Genomic DNA, 21917 nt, shown 5'->3' with positions numbered 1-21917 from the left:
GTATCAAAAACATGATCAATGAGGTTTGAAGTTCCTCTACACTAGTGCAATGGCTCATAAGTACAATATCTCAATCTAGTAGGATGAAAAGTCAAAAAACCTATTCCTTCACGATTAATACTCATAAAGATCTTGTGAGGATGCTTCTTACAACACACTCTGCTTAATTCAAAGTAGGAGTAGAATTTCTCTAAATTGATCTAACCCCCAAGGCAGTTCCATCTAACCAATGTTTGGCTATGAATCCTTAAAACGTTGATAGAGGTTTTGAGAGGATGTCCAACTAGTATCATCATGAAAAATGTCCAACTAGTATCATCATGAAAACGTTGATGCCATGGTTGTGCTTACATTCATATAGCACAAAATAAAAGCCAATTTCAATTAAAGAAGAATCAAATATTAGCCAACAAAGACGAAAATCAAATGGTCGGTGGCAAGTGCTACTTTAAATTCTTGAACCTTTTATAGAGCATTTGAGAGAATAAAGTACATAAATTTATTAACACAATGAAAACACTTCAATAACTTGAAACAATTTTATGAATTTATATGAAAATGTGGTGGGGCTTGACTCGAGCAAGACTGGAATAACAACCAAGGAATACATAATGGATAGTACATGGCCAACAAGAATCAACATTATAGACATCCCAAAAAAATGTATTTGTTAAAGAATTTATTCAGAGCTATCTACAATTTTCATATCAATATAGCAACACATGCACTCAACTAGAACCTTGATAAAATATTGCCTACAAAACCCAGGGAAAGCTGTATTTATTATTACTCAGCTCAAACCCTCGGAGATGTAACACTACCACAAACACCCATCTGAACAAGGAAACTAAACAAACATTTTCACTTGTTTGTTGTGGACACAGCTTTTAGAAAACCATAATGAAATCTCATTATTTCAAATCCAATTACAAGAAAAACCATGCATAACTTAAACCATTTTTTAATCAGCCATGGAGGCAGATGAAATCTATCTTTGAATTATTTACTTATAGACTATTTTGCAGTAAACCTCCTGGCAACAGTTGAACCACTATTTATAGTAAACATAGAGTCGAAAAACTAGATATCATAAGTTGTCATATGTGTCATTATCACCATGTTCAGAAATTATTATCTTACAAAACAACGTGAGATTGCAATAATCTGTCAAAGGAGTATCTTTATCTGAGTATCAACAGGCTACTCACCAATACATTGGGAAATTTGCCCATGTTGGCAAAAGTTGATGTACAATGCCTATACTTTTAATCTCGACAGTTTAAAGAAAGCTAAATAGTTGCAAGTTTCTTGGGAATCTAGAAAGACTAGAAAGTAACATGAAATAAAATGATTATATCGTGCTGATTATATTATACATAAGGTCTTGGTATACAATTTATTTGTATGTGATCAAGTCTTTTAACTTAAAGCAACCCATGAGTACACAAAAACTTCCTCCATTTGGGTTTAGAACAGTTTACATGAGCATAATGTCACACCTTATCGGCCTACACAACCAACATTGTTGACCTAGAAATACCCATTTCAGCACATTTTATTGCTAATGATCTTCCGTAACCGAAGGAGATTTTATTTGAAAAACAGACGCAAACGATTCTCGTACTTTTTGTAAATGCTGGAACATGTTGGTAGATACATCTAGTTGTCAATGTGATGATTAATTTGACATGCTTGTATTGACTCCAGGTAATATGATCGATTTCAACATTCGAGGAAATGGAAACTTCTCTCGAGCATCATTCTCACCATGTTCATGAATGTTGATTATATGCTTTGCAGATGCCGGTGTCGATAAACTGCGAGCACCAAGGGTAGGAGGTGTTGGCAACGGAGATAAAGGAGGAGATTTTGGTGGTTTCTTTGCAAAGGGTGCTGAATGAGGAATAGCTGTCCCTACTTTAGGAGAGGGAGGTAGAGGAAGCTTATGTAACTCACTAATTTGTGGAGAAGAAACAATTTGGGGTGATATTGTTGAAGCAGAATGAGACGCATGTGTAACCATCGGCGATGATCTACTTATTGGACCAGATTTATATGATGGAATTATCTGCTTAACATGAGATAATGGTATTGTGTTTGAATGGCTTGTGTTTTCATGCCTTCCAGAGTGGCTAAAACTCCTTCCAATCTTTGGAACGCTACTCGATTGATAGCCTTCTTCTCTGAAGTCACTCAAAATGTTTTTCTTGGTAGTAGACTGATTTGAAGAGCTGTCTTTATGCTCCCACGAAACTAAGGGCATCTTCATTTCATGGGCAACACTGCTCTCATTTCCTGGTTTAGGTCTTACTCTATTAGTCGAGCATAGAAAACAGGTTGAAAATCACTAAACCATGAAATTTCAAGAAAATCAGACCTATTGACTCAGAACCATTTCTTCCGCTTGCGGTTGTTGGAGAAGGAAGAGCATACATAGAAACATAATTTCGTGTTGATTCCCCTTCAATTGGACCATCCTTTTCATAAAGGGCTGCCGAAATGGGAGCTGATTTGCTGTTGGGTGCCTTTGAGTAAATAACTCGATGTTCTTCCAACGTTTGTGCCCCAGCAGTTTGAGATTCCTACAAAATTAAGATGTCACACGATAGAAGATATTCATCGAATATTATGCATGCCTAAACAGTCCAAAGCAACCCCCATGTAGTTTTCAACAATAACCCTAAATTTTCAAAAAAAATCAGAATAACCCTTTTGAAGCTTAGGGATAGTCTAGCGATTATCCAACTTAGGGGTATTTTGGAGGTTTTCCTAAGAAATCATCACCTGGAAAGCACTTGGAGAGCTTGTTAGGCTCTCTCCATCCATGCGAGGATACCTGTAAAAGCATGAACTGGATGCCTCAAAATTACCAAAAGAAACACTTACCTGGAAAACACTTGGTGAACTTGTTATGCTCTCGCTGACATCTCCCCCACTATTTGATAGATCACCTTCTCTTCTAAAGCTGGCATCATCATTAGCAGTATCATCCTCAGATAAGGTTCTATCAATATTCTTCGTGGATGCGATTTGATCCATCACAAGTTCCATAGCACTGATCGACGCAAGACCCTTGCTAAAAAGGTGCATCTGTTGAATGATGTCATCTGGTCATTCCAGCATTTAAATGCTTTTATTAAATGTTGAATTATCATTCTACCTGTGCAGAGTGATATCTAGCTGCTTGCGTGCTTAGGCTTAGAGACTGTCCCTGCTTTAGTGACTGCAAACGAAAACTGAGAGCATGCGTGTGCTCAATAAAGTTAGTTTTTGCTAATGTTATTTGCTGATTCGAACTCGCTCCTTTCCCAATCTTTAAATTTCCTTTCTGAATCTCCCTCAGTGTAAGATTGTATACTTTGCTGCAAAAGGTTATTTCTGTATTGGTTAAGTTAAATCAACGTAAAATTACCTTTTCTAGGAGCCAAAATCAGCCTATGAGATTGAAAAGGACAATAATACATGAGAAGAAAACAGTCTACGTTTAGAGGTGAATGAAAAAAAGTGTGCAGAGTAAGTAATAATAGCATAGGGGGACCTCTATAATGATATACGAAATGGGTGTACAAGTAGGATATGCATGACTACGTGAATTATTTCATCCAATACTGAAGATTGAGTACAACATTTCATGCATGGTGGAAGTGGTGTGGAATGAACAAGAAGTATGGTTGCTACATTAGAGTATAGGTACGTGGCTTGGTCCTAAATGGATCATTCGTGGCATGTCCAAGTTGTTTTGACCTTGGATTCTGGTGCAATACTAAGACTAGTATAAAAGGTCAAAATGACCAATGGGAGGAAATCCACATAAACACCAGAGATGAGGAACAAATATGATACAACGTATGTGGGTGATGGGCGAATGTAACGAGGAGGACATCCATGGTAGTGATCAATCTGTATCCTCTGAAGCAAACAATGCCTCCTGTGAAGGATCTGAATATCCATGGAAAACTTTGTTATCCCACAAAGAGTACATCATCAAAAAGAAGCCATCATGGTGTGCTAGGGACTGCTGTCACTAGGACATCCTGAGAGGTATGCCGAAATCTGTAATTTTTCTACAAAAGGCCCTTGTGGCCTCAATTTCTGCTCATCAAGAGGGTCTCATCTTTGGCTACATATCTCCAGTATAAAGAGTCCTATGCATCTCTGGCAAGCAGGTGTACTGCTCCTTTGGTACACCTATGTCCCAACCTGTCTCCAACTCCAATGGTCGTGAGCCAGTGATGCACTTAGTATCAGTTCAATGTCACAATGCAGCATGCAATTGTCTAGTGGCAAGTTTTGTCAAGGTACAGATAGAGAGATATAGATTGCACAAGTACCAAGCAAGCTAAGATATTTTAAAATTTTCAATTCTTGCGCACCAAGATACTTCTGTTTCTTCTGTAATGTTATGATTGAATCAGAATCAGCTTTTTTATGGCAGCAGACGAGGACTCACCGTTTTCCATCATATTGTTCCTTCATAACCTGCCATGCCATTGTATGATTGAAAAGCCTAATTGTGAAATGAATCCACCTTACTCATAAGATCAGAATAAACAAATCAAATATAAACCCACCTTGACCTGTTCGAGTTCATTCATCATCATTTCAGTGGGAGATATTATCGATTGAGAAACATGGGAAGCCTGCCAATAAAGGTAACGATGTTAAAATATATTAACACAAGATTATAACATGTAGAAAACAAGTACTCTCATGCTCTTCTATTCCGTACAAAAAGGTCAAGAAGCTTCGAAATTTCAAACTGAACTTTTGCTAGCATGCTGAAAATGTTCTCTGCACATACAATAAGAAAGAACTTAGGCTTTAACTGCCAATGTCTCAAGCTCAAACTCATAGTAATTCATGATTAATTTCAATATCCATCTAGTCAGTTTTGGCAAATACCAGTTTCTGGATCAAGAAAATGTGTAGAAGTTTCCAGCATACAAGAAGCCATGCCCTGAATAGCTCGTGAGAAATCTGCAATTGGAAATATGAAAGGTTGTTTTGATCGCAATTGTTAATCATTGATTCCAAACTAATGCACATCTTAATCATAGACCAAGTAGCAGGGAATAAAGATTCGAAGTTCAAGTAAACTAAACTGCATTGGCAATAACTACACAAAAACACACTCAGTTGCAGCCATCATCAGATATTAAGAGAAACATAAGTAACTATATTTACCAGAAAGCGGGATTACCATGAAGCCACATGATAAATGTCGTTGAATACTTATGACTGTAATCACAATAAATATGTTTCATCCAAAACAAAACTAGTCTCAGCTTTCAGTAAACTGCAGAAGCCAATGAACCTATTTCTCCTTGACTACCATCAACGTCTGTGACACGCCTACTCAGTTCACTTTTCTTTCATACTAAATCATCTCCATCATACAGTCAATTATGCCATCCATGCGAAAACCCCACAATGCATACTTGACAGTGAAAACATTGATGATTTGAAATTGGATGCCTTGTGACCTATACATACCCAACCTCCAGATAGGTGATGATGTCGGAAACTTGCAAGCAACATGTTACAATTTTGCCCATTGGGAAGATCAGAACTTATGTGCATAAATGAGTAGTAGCGTTGGATGATAGATGAACAGGTATACTACCATCCTTGGAAGGTCAAATATGAAGTAAGTGTATGAGTCAACATGAGTGAGTAAATGATAGAGAGACATATAAGGATGACAGTGTCGCAAAATCATAAAGATGTAGATAATGAAGTTTCCAAAATGGACATATGCATTATATATGAGTGCAACGAATTCAAGTTAAAAAGCTGACATTTCTCAAAAAGTTCATGCACAGCATGAACTAGATGCTGTGTCACCTATACTCATATTGATAGCAATGAAATCAAAACCCTTAGCTTGAGAAAAAATTTGGTATGTGATCGATTAGAAGGTTGAAAGCTTGCCTAGATCTATTTTCTTTCGTATGCATGTTGATAGAGATGAAATCAGACCCCTTTTATTGAGAAGAAATTTGGTATGTGATTAACTAGAAGCTTGAAAAGCTTGCCTAGTTTTATTTTGTTTCATATGAATAAATGAGCCCGTCATTCTCGTTGCGGATAGCGGGGCAATCCTGTTACGTATTTGTGCCTTACTAGTGTTGGGCTGAGGAAACCATAGGATGACTGAACGTAAGAGGAGATAAGAGATGGAAGGCCAATAATGGCCATTTATGAAGTTAACTTTTCTCGAGAAGGAATCATCATTTTAATTTGGAGAACACAAAGAGACGCATACATGAAAAGACGTAGAAAACATTAAGCTTACCATAAGCTGCACCAGAAATCGTCAAACCACTAGCCAAAAGTCCCTCGTATTGTGCTTTTATATTCTTCACATCCTACAATGTATCACTTTATGAAGTTATCACTCAAAAGAAAAAAGAAAATTCGTCCTATGATTGTAAAAATCCATTTCAAGAAACTAGAGTGATCTTAGAGAATTTGAAAGAAAATACAATTGAACGCAATGATTTCATGTCATAAATAATAGTCTCAGCTATTACTGATTATCTAAACTTCTAAATAATATAATAGAATATTTGTAGATACTCTGCAGAGTGCTATGTAATAAACAAAAAAGAAGTAGCATGGTAGAAACATTCCAAAGTTGAAACTGTAAATTCTTGTATTATTATAAAGGTGATAAGAGAGCCAATTCTCCATGGCTCCAAATTATTATGCATGGGATAGGAATGTTCTCACATAGAAAAAATAATAATAATGAAAGAAAGCCTTCAGCCTATAAACTTTTAGATCAAAGATGTTCAAGAACTCAAATTTGACTTTCCTGATAGTATCCTTCCAAATCGTCATCTTATTTCTACTGATATTTATCATTCTATTCAAGGTATGAGCATGTCTCTTCTCTCTAATGGTATGGAAGAACCTTGTGCAAACTCAGTTATTGGACCTCAGCACAGAGCATCCATATCAAGCACCAGGAGTATGCCCTAGATCCATTAACTCCTATTTATTCGATCCACAATGGTTTGTAGAGAAACTCAGGGTTAATTGGTATAAATAGGAGTGTGAACTATTGCAAAATCCTTGCTTTTTGCTCTCTAGGTTTAGTAGGGCATGGGAATACCTGACAATCCATTACTAAATGAATGTATCCAGATTCCTTACCTTTCACTATTCAATTACCTGCAACTGTATCTAATTTGGATGTTGCAATATATAGCTTCTTAGCTTATGGGCCCAGGCTTTGGGGCACCTGTATCTTGATCCTATCAAGCACCAATAGTTGGTTTGTGGAGTCATTAACCCCTTCTCTATTCCATTATGCCCTTAAATCTATTTAACATAACATTCACAAGGGATAGAAGGTAAAAGTGGCATGGTGCTGATGGGGCAGCAAATTATTGGGTGGAGAGAAGTATGCTTGTAGCATCGGCTTCCAAGATAGTGAGAATATACCACTGCACCAAAATATTTCAAGACACACACTTGTGCCCAACCAATAGTAGATAAAGCTTCGTCCACCTAACGACTTGACTTTCAATATCTTGTCAACACTGTGATTATTTCCTTATCAAAATTGTTCAAAATGGGAATTGAACTTGCACTCAGAACAACAGAGGAATATATTTCTTTAACCCATGAAACCTTCACCTCCATATTTTGCAAAAACTAAGGACCAAAAATTGTGGCAACTGGGAATTGCAGTTGCTGCCAAACCAATCACAGAGAAAGCTTTCACTAGTTAACCACTTCACCTTCCATGCATGCTCCTTGCAATCATTAAGATAACTTCAGCTTACTCTACCTAACCCACCACCCATATATATCCCTTGTGGCCAAATCAATCGTAAATAACAGCATAAAGCTTCCTCTACCTTGCATTCCATATCCCTTCTCCGCACAATGATTACATTATCACAAAATTTGTGTCAAGCGGGATTTGAAATTGAACCTAGAACAACCATAGGTAACATTGTCCCTGCCTATGCCCATCTTTCATATATATATTGGTGAACATTAAGGTCATTTTCTTCCTATTTTCTCGTTGACAGGTGTCCACTATGTGAGCCTGGGCAGAATTGAGCACTGCAACACATGCTTTTCTTTCTTCTGTAAGGGTTCAAGATATGCTAATCTGTCTGATAAAAGTCTGACATGCGCTTCTCCTGTATTCATATAAGAGCTTCACAGAGAAGAACAAATACAAAAAAGTGCGTGTTCATTGGTGCTCCAAATAAAAATCAGAGTTGAGTGTCATTTATACTTTCAGTGAAAAATAAACTTGAAGGTAATAAAACATTCGAATCACCTCTGAGTTCTAAATTGGAGGGTGGAAAAAACTTGTACTTTCAAAAGAAAAATCTACAACAAAAACCTTCAAATCCTCAAAAAATTCCACTTGAACGTTTTCCTATTTATAGATGAAGACTTTCGAACATGCGCTTTTATTTCTTGCATAACATTGGCCTCTAAAGAAAAAAAACGATTAAGGCAACAGTTCATAGTATCTTTTGATGTCTTATGTAACAACTATTTCTACTGAAGAACGAAAACAACTAACAGTGCAACAGATTATTTAATGGCGCACGTAGGAAGAGAAGAGCAGATCAGCATAGGCATTAATAACTTATATAATAAATATATGGAAATAAGGAAGGAATATTACGTGCAGTGCAATATATTCATTCATGTCTTTATATATAGCAGCTCTGCTGAAGAAAGAAAGCAGAAAGAGCAATGCAACACATACGATTATGAGTGGTTGATGCAACACATATTCATTGTTGTGTTTATGAAGGAAAGAGAGCAGTGAAATATATGATTTAGTTTGCTTGATGCCAACACAGTGATTGTTGAGAATGAAAAAGAGAGCAGTTGGGGGCATAAGATTTGTTATCGTATATAGCATCTGGATCTACAAACAAAAGAGATGAGAAAAGAGGAAATGTGTCCACCTCCATGCCTTGAGTAAGATCGGGCGCTTCTTCTTCTTCTTTGATTGAATCGAAGGAGGTTTCTTGGATGAAGGCATGTCTGCCGAGAGACAAATCTCTGAGCTTCTTGGATGAAGAGGACCTCATCCTTCAGCTATTGTACTCTTCTTCTTCTTCTTCTTCTTCTTCTTCTTCTTCTTCTTCTTCTTCTGCTTCTTCTTGGAGGAAGAAATCAGGCAAGGAAGGAAGGAAGAAGGAGAAGGCGGGTGGGGGGGGGCAGGGTTATGGAGGGAAGCTGCAGGGAGCCGGAGGAAGGGATCGGAGGAGAATCTGCTTTTTGCTTTTTGCTTTTTGCTTTTTTTGCTTTTTGCTTTTTTGCTTTTTTTGCTTTTATTTCTATGAAGTCATGCCATGAATCAATCAATCGTTCGTTACCTTTGGGAATGATATAGATATGGTGGAAATTTATTTGTTGTCGCCTTCCTTCTTCCATTCTTCCATTCTTCTTCTTCTTCTTCTTCTTCTTAGTGGGACCCTGCCATGCCCTAGCCTTGTCTTGTCCTGGCCTGTCCTGCCCCCTCAGAAAATAACTCAGAAGCAAAACAAGGGTGTTTGTCTGTGTGTGTGTGTGTGTGTGTGTGAATGGATATGATATGTCCTGTCCGTGCCGAGGGGTCCAATCGTGTCCCAGCTGCCCATCCTGTATCCTCCCCAAGGCTCTTTACAATCACCGGTCGGCCACCTCTCTGTACATACATTTTACATAATACTTACGTACCTACATATATATACATGTCACATTCTATGTTAACGATCATGTTTCCTGGATCTTGAAACCCTCGACGTCCGCCTTTTCCATTGCATATATCTCCGGTCGAAGACGAACTAACTGTATCACCACCTTTCTGCCTGCTACATCTGTCTCTCCCATTTCAAATCATGTGTTATGCTAGATGCGAGCTCCGCCAGGACAGGTTCATGTTAAGAACTATATAAGGTGCCTTGTGTGTTGTGATTTCTCACACATTCGGTCATATCTTCTCTCATTCTTTCGTGAAACCAAGAGTCGCACCAACGAATAAATATATATGTTTTCGTGCTCTTGTTAATAAGCAAAACTTGGAACCTTTCTTTTATTTGCCGACTACGAAGGTTATACTCGTCGTCGTCGTCTATACAAGACAATATTAAAACGATTTAGTCATATGGTAATGCATAAGCTATGTTTGATATTTTCAATACTAAAAGCATGAACAAAGATGGTAATTTTAGTTTGAAAAGGAGACAAGGGACCTTCCGTATCGACACTCCTCGCAATTGATTTGTCTCATATGGGTTATATATGGAAACTTTCGCATTTATTTCCAATTATATAAGCTACACGACGACGTAAAAAAAGACAAAAAAAACATTAAATTGAAAATCGAGCAATGTGTCAATGCATTCACTATGTTACAAAAATGGATTTATGAATGACCGGACAATAGCTAAAACAGGTGCAACGAGATGAGAGAACTTACAATTTGGAATTCTTTCGCAATTGACTTGTCAACAAGGAAACTTTCCACCGACGAGAACATTAATGAATTATAAACGCCTATGTTGATTTGTAAGTTTACGTAAATATGGCATGTCACATTCATTCACGATTGTTCCTTCTTATTCCCTGCAAATTAGGATGGCTTCAACCTTCCACCTTATCCCAAAAAATCAAGAATTTTTGGAGTAGACACTTGCTCTTTTATGACATATGCACTTTTTTAATGTGGTCCCACTTTAAAAAATTATACATGATGTATGTATGACCTCTTACATGTTAACCTATACACCTTTTTCTTTAAATTCAACAGTCAAACCAATGAACTTATAAGTTTAGACCATTCGCAATTGAATGATCAACAAATACATGAGATATCCCCAACAAGTTATCCAATTTAATTTATATAAACCAACCTCAATGCCTTTAATTTATTAGGTATGTGTTCTCGTGGTGAACCATAGGTTTAGTAATCAATAGATGTATATTTAAATCTTAATAACTTTACTGCTTTATTACATGCAGTCCACAATAATCAAATACATGACAAGTTTTCTTGGACATCAATTTGCCATCACTTTCAATTGAACTCCAAATCCTTAAAGATGGCATACCAAGATTTGGTGTTTCAATGTTTTAGTACGTAATCCAAGTATTGTTATGCGTGGGTAGAGTTTTACGGAGGAAATGTATTCAACCTAGACAAAATGACATCAAGAAAATACAATTAAAGGTTGCCACCTTCAAATAGAGGTAGCTAGGTTATGTTGGTCAGTAGTGATGCTCCTTGAAACGGTGATAAGACCCATCAAACTTGACGGCTTGATGAGAGTCCACAAGCATGCGTATAAACTAAGGGAAATGGAACAACCTACCAATCCAAGATCGAGACACTTGCAACAAAACACATGAGAAAAATATAATGCATAAACTTGTATTCTTGTTGGGCACTAGACACACAAAATTTGTTTAGGATATGGAACATGGTAATGTTACTGAGCTACCACCAACTATATTATGCTCATGAGATACATCCAGTCATGCCTTAGAGATGCACTCACAATGAAGTAGAGCAATATTCCCAAGGATAGTACATCCTGATAGTATGAGACTCAAATAAACTCACAATGTTAGAACTTCTACAAGGAGATGATTGGAGGCGTCCAACTAGAGCTTCTCACCTTCGTGCAAGTCAACATTCACCTTCTCCCAACTTATAGTCGACCTTGAAAATGCAAACCCTTAAAATAAATATTTATTTTCATGCCCTGAAGATAATGTCGCGAAGGAATCGTGCAAACATGTGAATTGAATAAGAATGGTCATTGAACTTTGTGGTTTACAACATAACCCGATGTCATATTGAAATTTATAAACGATATATTCCTCTACCACCAATTGATTTAGATCTTGGTATATTTGTCTATATATCTCCAATACAAAAACGAGTGTGTGCGCACACACACATCTATTATCTCCCTCCAAATGAGTGTTTCTTGATCTATCTGAATACATAAAGGATATGCCATCCTTCACCGATTATTAAGATGTGTTTAGAGTCAAGTAGTTAAACATATTGATTCTACAAATACAAGTAGAAGCATGCACACAAGGCCACAAAATGCAAAATGGGTTGAGTGGATACTCTATGTAAATTAGAAATATTGCCGTGTTTGAGTCAACCCATTATATTGAATTTATAAGTTTGATCATATTATTTTCTCGAAATCTTTCCAACTCGAGAACATGGTATCCAATAATAGTCACTTTGGGTAGTAAAGCCAAAGCATTCAAGTTATTGTCCCCATAGATTGACATATTCGCATTCGTGGCATTTCAATACTGGAATGCAAACGAATACGAATACGAATGGGAAATTGTCAAGTATTCGTTATTCTTTTGTTTGAAAAAAGAGTATTCAAAGACCAGTGAAGGAGGAACGGCCTACAGGGAGCAGAGAATAGCTCGAAAAGCGAACAGTGAACAAACATCTGATACCCTGAAGGCTGAAAATTTAGGGTTTGGCTACGCCCTTGTCTCCTCCTGCATCATGCCTAATTCTCGCCTCCTCTTGCATCTTGTTCCCTAAAAATTAGGGTTTGGCTGAAATTCATGCTGTTGCCACTTTGAAGTCAGTAAGTCTCTCTCTTCTCATCTCATCTCATCTATTTCTTCTTTATTCAAGCTTCTGTTTGGAAATTCGGTTGGTTGTGTACCTGTTTCATCTTTTAAGTGCAAACAAACATAATTGCTCAGAATACTGACATATGTAAGATTCAAGACTAAGGATATTTGGGTGGTTCCAAGATTGGGGTATAATCATGGTTCCTAGATTGATGTAACACATGATTATAACTTATACCCCAATTTGGGGTATGTGGAGACACTGTCTTGCAATTGGGGTATTCTAATTCCCATAGTCAATTACTGAATGAAATGGTGTCTGGAACTAGAAATGTTACTAAATCTTTGATATACCAGATTAATAGTCTTTACCCCAATTTGGGGTATGTGGAGACACTGTCTTGCAATTGGGGTATTCTAATTCCCATAGTCAATTACTGAATGAAATGGTGTCTGGAACTAGAAATGTTACTAAATCTTTGATATACCAGATTAATAGTCTTTCTTTGAGTGGTGCACTAGAATCAATTCTATAATATTTCTTAGCAAAGTTTGGTGATTGAGATGATGTCCCCCCCCCCCCCCCCCCCCCCCAGCTCATGTTGAATTTTATTTTATGTATCAGATTAATCTCTCCCGAAATCAATGGAATCAATTCTATAATATTTCTTAGCGAAGTTTGGTGATTGAGATGATGTTTCCCCCCCCTATCTCATGTTGAATTTTATTTTATGTATCAGATTAATCTCTCCCGAAATCAGCGGACAATTTGTCCCTTAACACCTATGTGATCCCCTCAAGATAGACATGTCGCCTCGAGCAATCATGCAAACATGATAATTTCAAATTTAGTGGCTCAATCTCGATGTTTTACAAACAACTTTTGAAGTTGTGAGCCCATGCAACTCAAATCTCACTACTCCAATAGTGTTGAATTCTTTACACTCACACTTGTGATGAGTTCACACACATATTGATGCATAATACTTTCTTATTGCTTTTTCCTTGATGAAGTGTAGATTATTTACAATTATTATTATTGTATTTGATTTGCATATTCACAAAGGCTAAGCCAAATCCATAATAAGCAATCATATAGACTATTTTTTGCCAATTTGTTAGAAATCTTTCAACACAGTAAAAAAAAAGTTGGTTGAATATCACGTCATGATAATATGCATCACTATCCATATCAAATTGTCAATCACCAACAACTCATGGATTTACATAGACCTCATGCCCTATCTAAATATAGAAAAAACTAGATCATACATAACATTGCTTAGATACAAAACACAAGTTCCAATTAGGCATCAACCTCGATCCAATTAGTTGACACAAAGCAAGAAAAGCTGATGTTAGTTTTGTGGGATCCTCTATCAAAGAAGCACCACTCATTGTTGCATTTACCAAGGCTCCAACATGCAAGTTCTGGCCAGACATTGATACCGATACACTGTGGCATTACATAAGCAAAGCGAAATGATGAGCAACATGGCTAGCAAGGCATCCATACAATCAACAAGTTTCACTAATGTTAACTATTCAAAGAACCTAAATGCTTGCTGCTTTCTAAGTTCTTTGAGATTTCATGAACCTCAATAAATAAAGTTGTAAGAATGAAAGTTCACGTTAATGAGTAGGACGTTAACTATTCGAAGACCCCAACAACTTGTTGCTTTCTCTCAAGATTTCATGAACCTCGATACTAAACTACCCATTAGTGTTACACATGTAAGGGAAGCAAATGCAAAAACCCCATCTGCTTGCTACTTTTCATGAACCTCACTAAGGCCGTAACAATAAAAGTTCACGTTAGTGAGTAGGACGTTAACTATTCAAAGACCCCAACAACTTGTTGCTTTCTTCAAGATTTCATGAACCTCGATGCTGAACTACCCTATGGTGTTACACATGTAAGGGAAGCAAAAGCCCCATCTGGCTTGCTACTTTCCATGAACCTCGCTAAAGTCGTAACAATAAAAGTTCATGTTAGTGAGAAGGACATCAAAATTTCAAAGAAGCCAACTGCTTCTTCTTTGAACTCTCTTGTGGAGTTTTGAGATAATGAAGCAATAGAGGCTAGTTTTGTAAATTGCCCAAATGAACTCTCTTACATCTTCTCATATACATATATGTAATTAAGTAACAAGCAAAATATTTGGTCTCTTCTCCCCCAAAATTCCGAAGCTGGAGAAAGAGGAGGAGGAGGAGAAGAAGAAGAAAAAGGGTCACCATTCTCTGTGTACAGAGCTCCGTAAGATCCTCTGTTTCCCCTCAACAGAGCTCTGTTCCACCATGTCCACCCCCCGCGTCGTCAAGGTCTCTCCCTATGGAACAGGACATTTTAAGACCATCCAAGAGGCTGTTGATTCGGTTCCTCTCTTTAACAAGGAGAGGATCATCATTGAAATTGCCCCTGGTCTTTACAAACAATCCATCTATGTGTCCAAAACTAAGAACTTGATCACGTTCAGGGGACATTGTGCAGAAACTACTGTCATTTCGTGGTCTAATACTGCTACATCTATTCAATCCCATCACGTAAGTTCTCAATGCAAATTCCACCTTGGTGTTTGAGCCTGTTCATTTCTTCTGTGTTTTTATTTGATCTATTTGTTGTAGTGGTGTCTGGCTCACATTGGTGCAAAAATATTAGGGATATTTTGGTTAAGGGCTATGATTGATCAAATCTACCATTTTTGGATTAGACATTTCTCTCTTTTTTTTTGCACTTTCTGTTTGTCTTACAGTGACGGATTAGCTTACAAATATGGGTGCAAAAATATTAGATGATTTGGAGAAAGGGTCATTATATATAATCAAGCTACACTGGCATAAAAGAATTGGCAACATTCCATCTATGCGGAAAATGAATGTTTAATCAAGTCTACCTTTTGAATTTCATCTTTCTTATTGCATTCTCTTGTTTTTGTCTTTTTTATGTTTCATCATGATTATTTGGCTTATATGAGCTAGGTGATTTGGATAGCGAATTATGAATAATCAACCTTATTTGGGCGCAAAATATTAGTCTATCCGGATAAATGGTTATGATTGATTAACCTTAGATGGTTGCCAAATATTAATGACGAGATAATCTTACTTGGAGACTAGTGTTTAATGAAGCTTACATTTTGGATTTGTTCTTTCTTCGTGTGCCTATTGTTTTCGCTTTCTCACGTATGTCTCTCCATGTTGACACATTGTGAATTGTTTTGTTATGTTATCCAAATAGCCATCACGGGTCATTGGGACTGGTACCTTTGCATGTGGAACTGTTATTGTAGAGGGTGAAGATTTCATAGCTCAGGGCATCACATTCGAAAATTCTGCCCCAAAGGTATGTGCATTATTTGGTTGTAAAAAGTAAAAAATCTCCAGTTCTGTAATTTGTCAGCGAATATGTAGAAGAAAAGTTTATTCCATGAGTGTATAATTTTAAAATATTCCAGGTTTAACATTCCATGATGTTTTATATGGTTCCTCAATGAAAGCATGAAAAAAGTGTATTCCATAATTATGTAGATTTATGTCTTTTATTGCCGGTTATTCACTCTTTCCATCACGTGGTGGAAGGCCTTAATTCTGAAATATCTTTTAATGAAAACATAGGAACTGCACCAAATAGGAAATAGAAAAAGGCATGTTTCTAAGCTTCTAAAATGGAAATGAAATCATCAAAGTTTTTTTGTTAGTGATTTGGATGCATAGAAAAACATGTTCATGAGTAAGCCAAGATTGATATTTATTTGCTTCAAATTAGTTGCGATCCCACTTGTATGCATGATAGGAAGATAATCTCATTTTCATAAATTTCACTCTTTGCCCATTCTAATTACTTGACATCAAAATAGCTAAGAGACAAGACTTGGCGCGCCTATCTTGGAGAAGGTGTGTGGAGGAGGGTGATTATTCGTCTCACATTAAAAGGCATGGGGTTGAGAGATATACTTGGGTGCACCTGATCATATCCTTGTAGGAGTCCCAACATGTTGGGTTATGTGAGTGCTGTGGTTCTTGGCATACTTGTTCAATCTGACTGCATCAGTAAGGCATGATTCAGTGCTTGTCATGAGGATATCATCAATATGTAGCTGGAGTAGCTTTTCTACATTCCATGTCTTAAATCATTTGTATGTGTTGTGTGCTCAGCTAGAAGAGTTTTATTTGCCATTCGTGTTTAGCTGCTAGTGCCCCAAGCTTAGATTGGTAAGTGATGGGCCTCCACCTCCTTTACCTTAGTCACAAACTTGTGGACTTTCATACGACCCTCTTGTTTGATGAGTCTCTCCCGTGTTTCAAGGAACATCACACAATATGGCATAGTTTCTGTGATCACAAGTCAGCAATATATAAGCATCTGCTGTATCTTTTCAATGTTATTTCATCTATAAACGTGTATGCTTCCTTTTTATGCCTCAACCTCCTATAGCAAGTATTGGATTTCCAATGCATTGAAAAGTCCGATCTTTCTCTGCCATCATGAAGGTTATTGAGATTGCATTTGGATTCAGAAATGTGGAAGTTTGCGAACCAGCTTTCAATGTGCCCCAATTATGATTGGGGGGACACTGATGCCTAAGTACGTAAAAGAGCTCACAGATTCAATAGCTTCACCATTGTGCGTGAGGGGTATATAAACATCTGGCTACTTCTTGTTGGCAATTATGTATGTACTTTATCTTACATTCATTGGTAGGTCACTTCTTTACCCCTCATATTTCATAAAAAAATGCCACAATGGCAAACATATAATAAATTGATTATGATAATGATGATATAAGAATGTCCATGGGGGGTCCAACATGACCCATGGAACCAACAAGCAAAAGCTGAAATGCACGTCTTGTTTCTGGATTTCACAGCTTGGATATTCCATGTGTTTGGTTCTGTGGTCAAGTAGACAAGCAACGATGATGCCCAATGTCCTTGGTGATGGTTGTGTCCTCATTAGCAGTTCTTGAAATATAGCACAACTTTGTAGGAATTCCTGAAAGTCATGTGTAATGCCCTCGTATGCCAGGCATTCCAATGTGACATTTTTTGTTTCTAGTATGCTGAGGCAACATAGACCACTATTTCTCTGTTTCTGCTCATTATTCAGATAGCCCTTAGTTTCTATTTTTAACGTGTCTGAACATCTGTGCATCAATGTGGTGAGACGTCTTTGCTCTTTTGCACATGGGTGTTCAGATATGAGCTTGGGCATCAGCCAGCTGCCCTTGGTAATGTTCCCAATCTTGATTATTAAAGTGACTGCAATACTTGAATGTAATATATGCTGGCTGTTTTCTCTGCATGCGCATACAGAAACTCTCAACTTGTCATCTTGCAAATAATTTCTGGATGTCTTGGACTCAGCTGAATGAAGGAAATATTCTTTTATGGTTTTTTTCTGACCATCATTCAAGTGCCCATGTGGCATTAGGAGGGCAATTTCGAGATATAGGCGTACTTTAAATATGTATCAGACTGAAAATTCCATTGGCCTTTTAATTTCTAGAATCATTATTGAGGGCAGGATTGTGCTTTTAAACCCTAAAACGACAAAATAGAAGTTTCTTTTGTTTTCTATCTATCTCATTCCACAAGCTTGCTGAAAATACTGTCTCCTCAAACCTGTGCCATAAAGCAGAGTTTCCATGATGCATGCAGAAAATACTATTGCTCTGATCCCCAATCTTGGTCTGAAATTCATAGTATTGAATTGTGCAGGCTCCCATTCCTATCTAGACACTTATTCCAAGTATGCTGACTAGTATGTCAACCCTGGGATATTTGAAACTTTGAACCACTTCTGTGGATTTTTCATATCATACTACTGGCTGCCGACTTTCAGATTTTGAACAATGGTCACTACCATGACTTCGGTCTCAGTCACATCGATTGGCAGGCCACTATGTTCACAAGTATGCACCATGTCTAAAAGCATTTGCAGTTCCAACTGAAAATATGCCAAAAACACATCATCTGCATAAATCAGAATTAACCCAATGAAATGTCCAATATCTGGTTTTCCCTTATGTTCTCCTGAGGCTTCTTGGATGAACTCTTATAGTTGTTCAGTACACGGATTGGATGGAATAGGTGATAGAGGGGATCCTTGTTTCACTCTAATGGTGCTCATGAACTCTCCAGAAAAGCCTTTGTTTACCTTCACCTTGCATCGGACTTGGTAGCATAACTGAATCACTGTTTCTTTTATGTGTGTTGATACTTAAAGTTTTTCTATTCTTTCTCATGACTTTGCCCTTAGGATTGTGTTCAAACATTTCTTGAAATGTAAAAAACAACAGTACAATGGTTGCCCATTAAATTGATTCTCCTCCATAGTCTCTAGCCAAGTGAGGTCTTGCATGATGACTTTGCTGATCTCTTAGTTAGCGTGAGAGATGGTGCCTCCAAGGAGTACTGAAGTGGAGGTAGTCTATCTGTGCTGAAGCTATGGAAGTCAAATTGAGGCCATTTGGGCAGACCATCGTGAATTATCTTCCTTGCTAAATCAAATGTCTAGGGGACTCTAGAGCCAACTTGGCACAGCTATGTCAAGGAAGCTCCACATATGATCAACTACATATTACTTGCAGGGTTCAGGACAAGCCGTGGCGATACGTGTAACAGCAGACCGTTGTGCTTTTTATGATTGTCGATTCTTAGGTTGGCAGGTAATTTTCATACACTATTTAGTTAATGTTATATATATTTATCCATTTTATTTAGCTAATACCTCGTAGGATGTAGCAGGATACAGCGTATTTACATTATGGAAGACATTATTTAAGAGATTGCTATATTGAGGGCAATGTTGACTTTATTTTTGGAGATGCAACAGCACTGTTGGAACATTGCCACATTCACTGCAAGTCTGCTGGTTTTATTACTGCACAAAGCCGAAAGACTACAGTCGAAACAACTGGCTTTGTGTTTCTTAGGTGAATTTACAAACATTACTTGATTTTCTAACAAAAAACTTGCTAGAGCCTAGCAGTTGGCTGATTGGCTTTGATGTTGGCAGATGCATTATAACAGGTACAGGTACAGGTTCCCCATACATGCATTTAGGGCGTCCGTGGGCACCATATGCAAGGGTCATCTTTGCTTACACATGGATGGATCATTGCATCATGCCAACTGGGTGGAATAACTGGGGGAACTCAGAAAATGAGATGTCAGCCTGCTATTGTGAATACAGGTTATCAGTGTACTTTTTTGATGATGATGGTTTCTCTTGAATGATTAAGTATCTTTCCTTACCACCCTCTGTTCATATCAGGTAGATACACACACATATAAATGTTTATATATGTACACATGTATATGATATAATAAACACATAGACTTGTACATATACAAATACACATACAGATACATATCCATGTAGCTTGTCATGTACATAGACAAATTTACGTATATATATACATATACAAATTCACTTATATATACACATGCATGTACATCATATCGACCTGCTTATGGGTTTGCATGTACATATTTTCTATTAAGGTTTAAATAAGTGGTGTTTCATATGGGGTCTCATACATGGCGATGTATGTTATTTCCTTCTAGGTGCTCGGGACCTGGAAGCAACCAGTCAAAGCGAGTTTCATGGGCTAAACAATTGAGGGATGATGACATAAAGCAACTTCTATCCTGGCGCTTTATTGACCCTCAGCAATCATGGTTAGGAAATGCTGGTGTCCAACAGGTTCCTTTCATACCTGTGCCATTATCAGCATAGTCCTTAAATTTGAAAGAGTAATATAAAATATATCATATGTATAAGACCCACAATGTATAACAATTTACACAATTCTGACTTAGCTTTTGGAGGATGAATCCAACAGAGAGCAGTTTTATATACATAATTTGTTTTGAGGTAAATATTTTCATTGATTGATAAAGTAGCATTTAGTGTTCTTGTTCTTATGAGCTATTTGTTTACGACTAAGATTAAGTATTGATAGTACACTGATCATGTATACATAACCTGATCATGGAGGGATTTGAGCTTTAAGCATCGATCACATGTTCTATTATTATATTATTCAATCTCTTTGAAGTGCTCCGTCAATTTTGTATACATAACCGCTATTTATGGTTTTCTGAGAATGATTAGATTGGACGATGTGTCTTGGGTTGTGAAGTGTTGGTCTTTTGATTGTTATGTGATAAGCTAAGATTGTAAGATTTGAGCTTTAAGCATCGATCACATGTTCTATTATTCTATTATTCAATCTCTTCGAAGTGCTCCGTCAATTTTGTATACATAACCTCAAATAATGGTTTTCTGAGAATGATTAGATTGGATGATGTGTCTTGGGTGGTGAAGTGTTGGTCTTTTGATTGTTATGTGATAAGCTAATATTGTAATAATAGATGCCTAGTACTTCTTCTTGTACAAGAGGTTAAGGAAATGCCCATGCCCATAGGTGGACAATGGCCCTTCCTTGCATGTCGGTTTCAGGTGTTTCCTTAAGCTGTTTTAGGGATACTCGTTGATGATGTGTTTTGGGGCTATGTATTACAAGAAAAAAGACTTATTCAACTACGCGTACCTTGACCTAAAGTGTCAATTCGTCAAGAAGACTTATAAGAACCTTTTAATCTTATCTTAAAGTTGCAATTCGTCAAGAGTTTTAACAACTATGTCTTCTTTTCATATTTTTCGAGTACTAACACGGGGAGTTGTTGACATTCTTTTGTAAAGACGAAGTCGAGGTTGAGACGGAATAAAACTGACAAGTCAAAAACTCATTCTTACATTCATTTATCAATTGCTTTCAGCCAAGAAAAAAAAAACTCATGTTGATTTTTAACTAATTAATTCAAGGGAAAAGTACTAGGATACCCTTGGAAGTTCGTCTATTTATCGGAATGCCCCTGGAAGTTCCAAATTTACCAAACTACCCCTATGTCCAAAAAATTACACTTTATAAAGTAATTATACACTCAAATCTATAAGCCCTATTTACCAAAGATGGAAGAAATGGACCTGAACTAGCCCTATTTACCAAAGATTTGAGTGTATAATTACTTTATAAAGTGTAATTTTTTGGACATAGGGGTAGTTGGTAAATTTGGAACTTCCAGGGGCATTCTGGTAAATAAACGAACTTCCAGGGGTATCTTGGTACTTTTCCCTTAATTCAATCAGTTTAAATAACAACACTTTGATACTACTATGTTATATGATGATCATTGATATACTACTAATATAACATATATCTATCGATTTCATGGATAATGACGTGGTTGATTTTATGGTTGTAGCCTTTTACTACTAATTAATTCAATTAGTTTAAATAACAAAACTTTGATGCCAAATG

General features: G+C 37.0%; 2 protein-coding genes across 3 annotated transcripts; one reads left to right on the top strand and one right to left on the bottom strand.

Annotated features, from left to right (window-relative positions):
* Window positions 1-1340: 1340 nt before the first annotated feature.
* Window positions 1341-9138, bottom strand: LOC147867823 (uncharacterized protein At2g33490-like). Its single transcript, XM_087315634.1, has 10 exons — window positions 8949-9138; window positions 6296-6368; window positions 4903-4977; window positions 4730-4791; window positions 4572-4640; window positions 4451-4479; window positions 3161-3362; window positions 2887-3090; window positions 2378-2582; window positions 1341-2295 (listed from the first exon to the last, which is right to left on the bottom strand). Exons 1-10 carry the CDS (start codon window positions 9072-9074, stop codon window positions 1679-1681), a joined length of 1662 nt encoding a protein of 553 aa, XP_087171760.1. The 5' UTR covers window positions 9075-9138; the 3' UTR covers window positions 1341-1678.
* Window positions 9139-14777: 5639 nt separating this feature from the next.
* Window positions 14778-20513, top strand: PME31 (pectin methylesterase 31). Of its 2 annotated transcripts, none has more exons than XM_087315632.1 (6): window positions 14778-15132; window positions 15827-15931; window positions 19179-19256; window positions 19336-19523; window positions 19607-19783; window positions 20158-20513. In XM_087315632.1, exons 1-6 carry the CDS (start codon window positions 14887-14889, stop codon window positions 20327-20329), a joined length of 966 nt encoding a protein of 321 aa, XP_087171758.1. In that variant the 5' UTR covers window positions 14778-14886; the 3' UTR covers window positions 20330-20513. The 2 variants fall into 2 exon arrangements, with proteins under 2 accessions (XP_087171758.1, XP_087171759.1); XM_087315633.1 differs by having other exon boundaries at window positions 19607-19864; window positions 20158-20296.
* Window positions 20514-21917: the final 1404 nt, after the last annotated feature.

Source organism: Azolla caroliniana, unplaced genomic scaffold (genome assembly GCF_043228905.1).
Source record: "Azolla caroliniana isolate FFs.n. ecotype wild unplaced genomic scaffold, voAzoCaro1.0.p SCAF_2, whole genome shotgun sequence".
In the NCBI taxonomy this organism is placed as follows: domain Eukaryota; kingdom Viridiplantae; phylum Streptophyta; class Polypodiopsida; order Salviniales; family Salviniaceae; genus Azolla; species Azolla caroliniana.
Note: the sequence above shows the minus strand (reverse complement) of the source record. Positions and strands in the feature narration are given on the sequence as shown.

Excerpts from the sequence above, each read along its gene's own strand:
- LOC147867823 (XM_087315634.1), bottom strand. The coding sequence starts at position 9,074 with ATGAGGTCCTCTTCATCCAAGAAGCTCAGAGATTTGTCTCTCGGCAGA. Across the intron at positions 4,480-4,571 it reads ATGAACTCGAACAGGTCAAG|GTTATGAAGGAACAATATGA; the intron begins GTGGGTTTATAT and ends ATGGCATGGCAG. Across the intron at positions 3,091-3,160 it reads CTAGATATCACTCTGCACAG|ATGCACCTTTTTAGCAAGGG; the intron begins GTAGAATGATAA and ends ATCATTCAACAG.
- PME31 (XM_087315632.1), top strand. The coding sequence starts at position 14,887 with ATGTCCACCCCCCGCGTCGTCAAGGTCTCTCCCTATGGAACAGGACAT. Across the intron at positions 15,133-15,826 it reads CATCTATTCAATCCCATCAC|CCATCACGGGTCATTGGGAC; the intron begins GTAAGTTCTCAA and ends TTATCCAAATAG. Across the intron at positions 19,524-19,606 it reads ACTGGCTTTGTGTTTCTTAG|ATGCATTATAACAGGTACAG; the intron begins GTGAATTTACAA and ends TGATGTTGGCAG.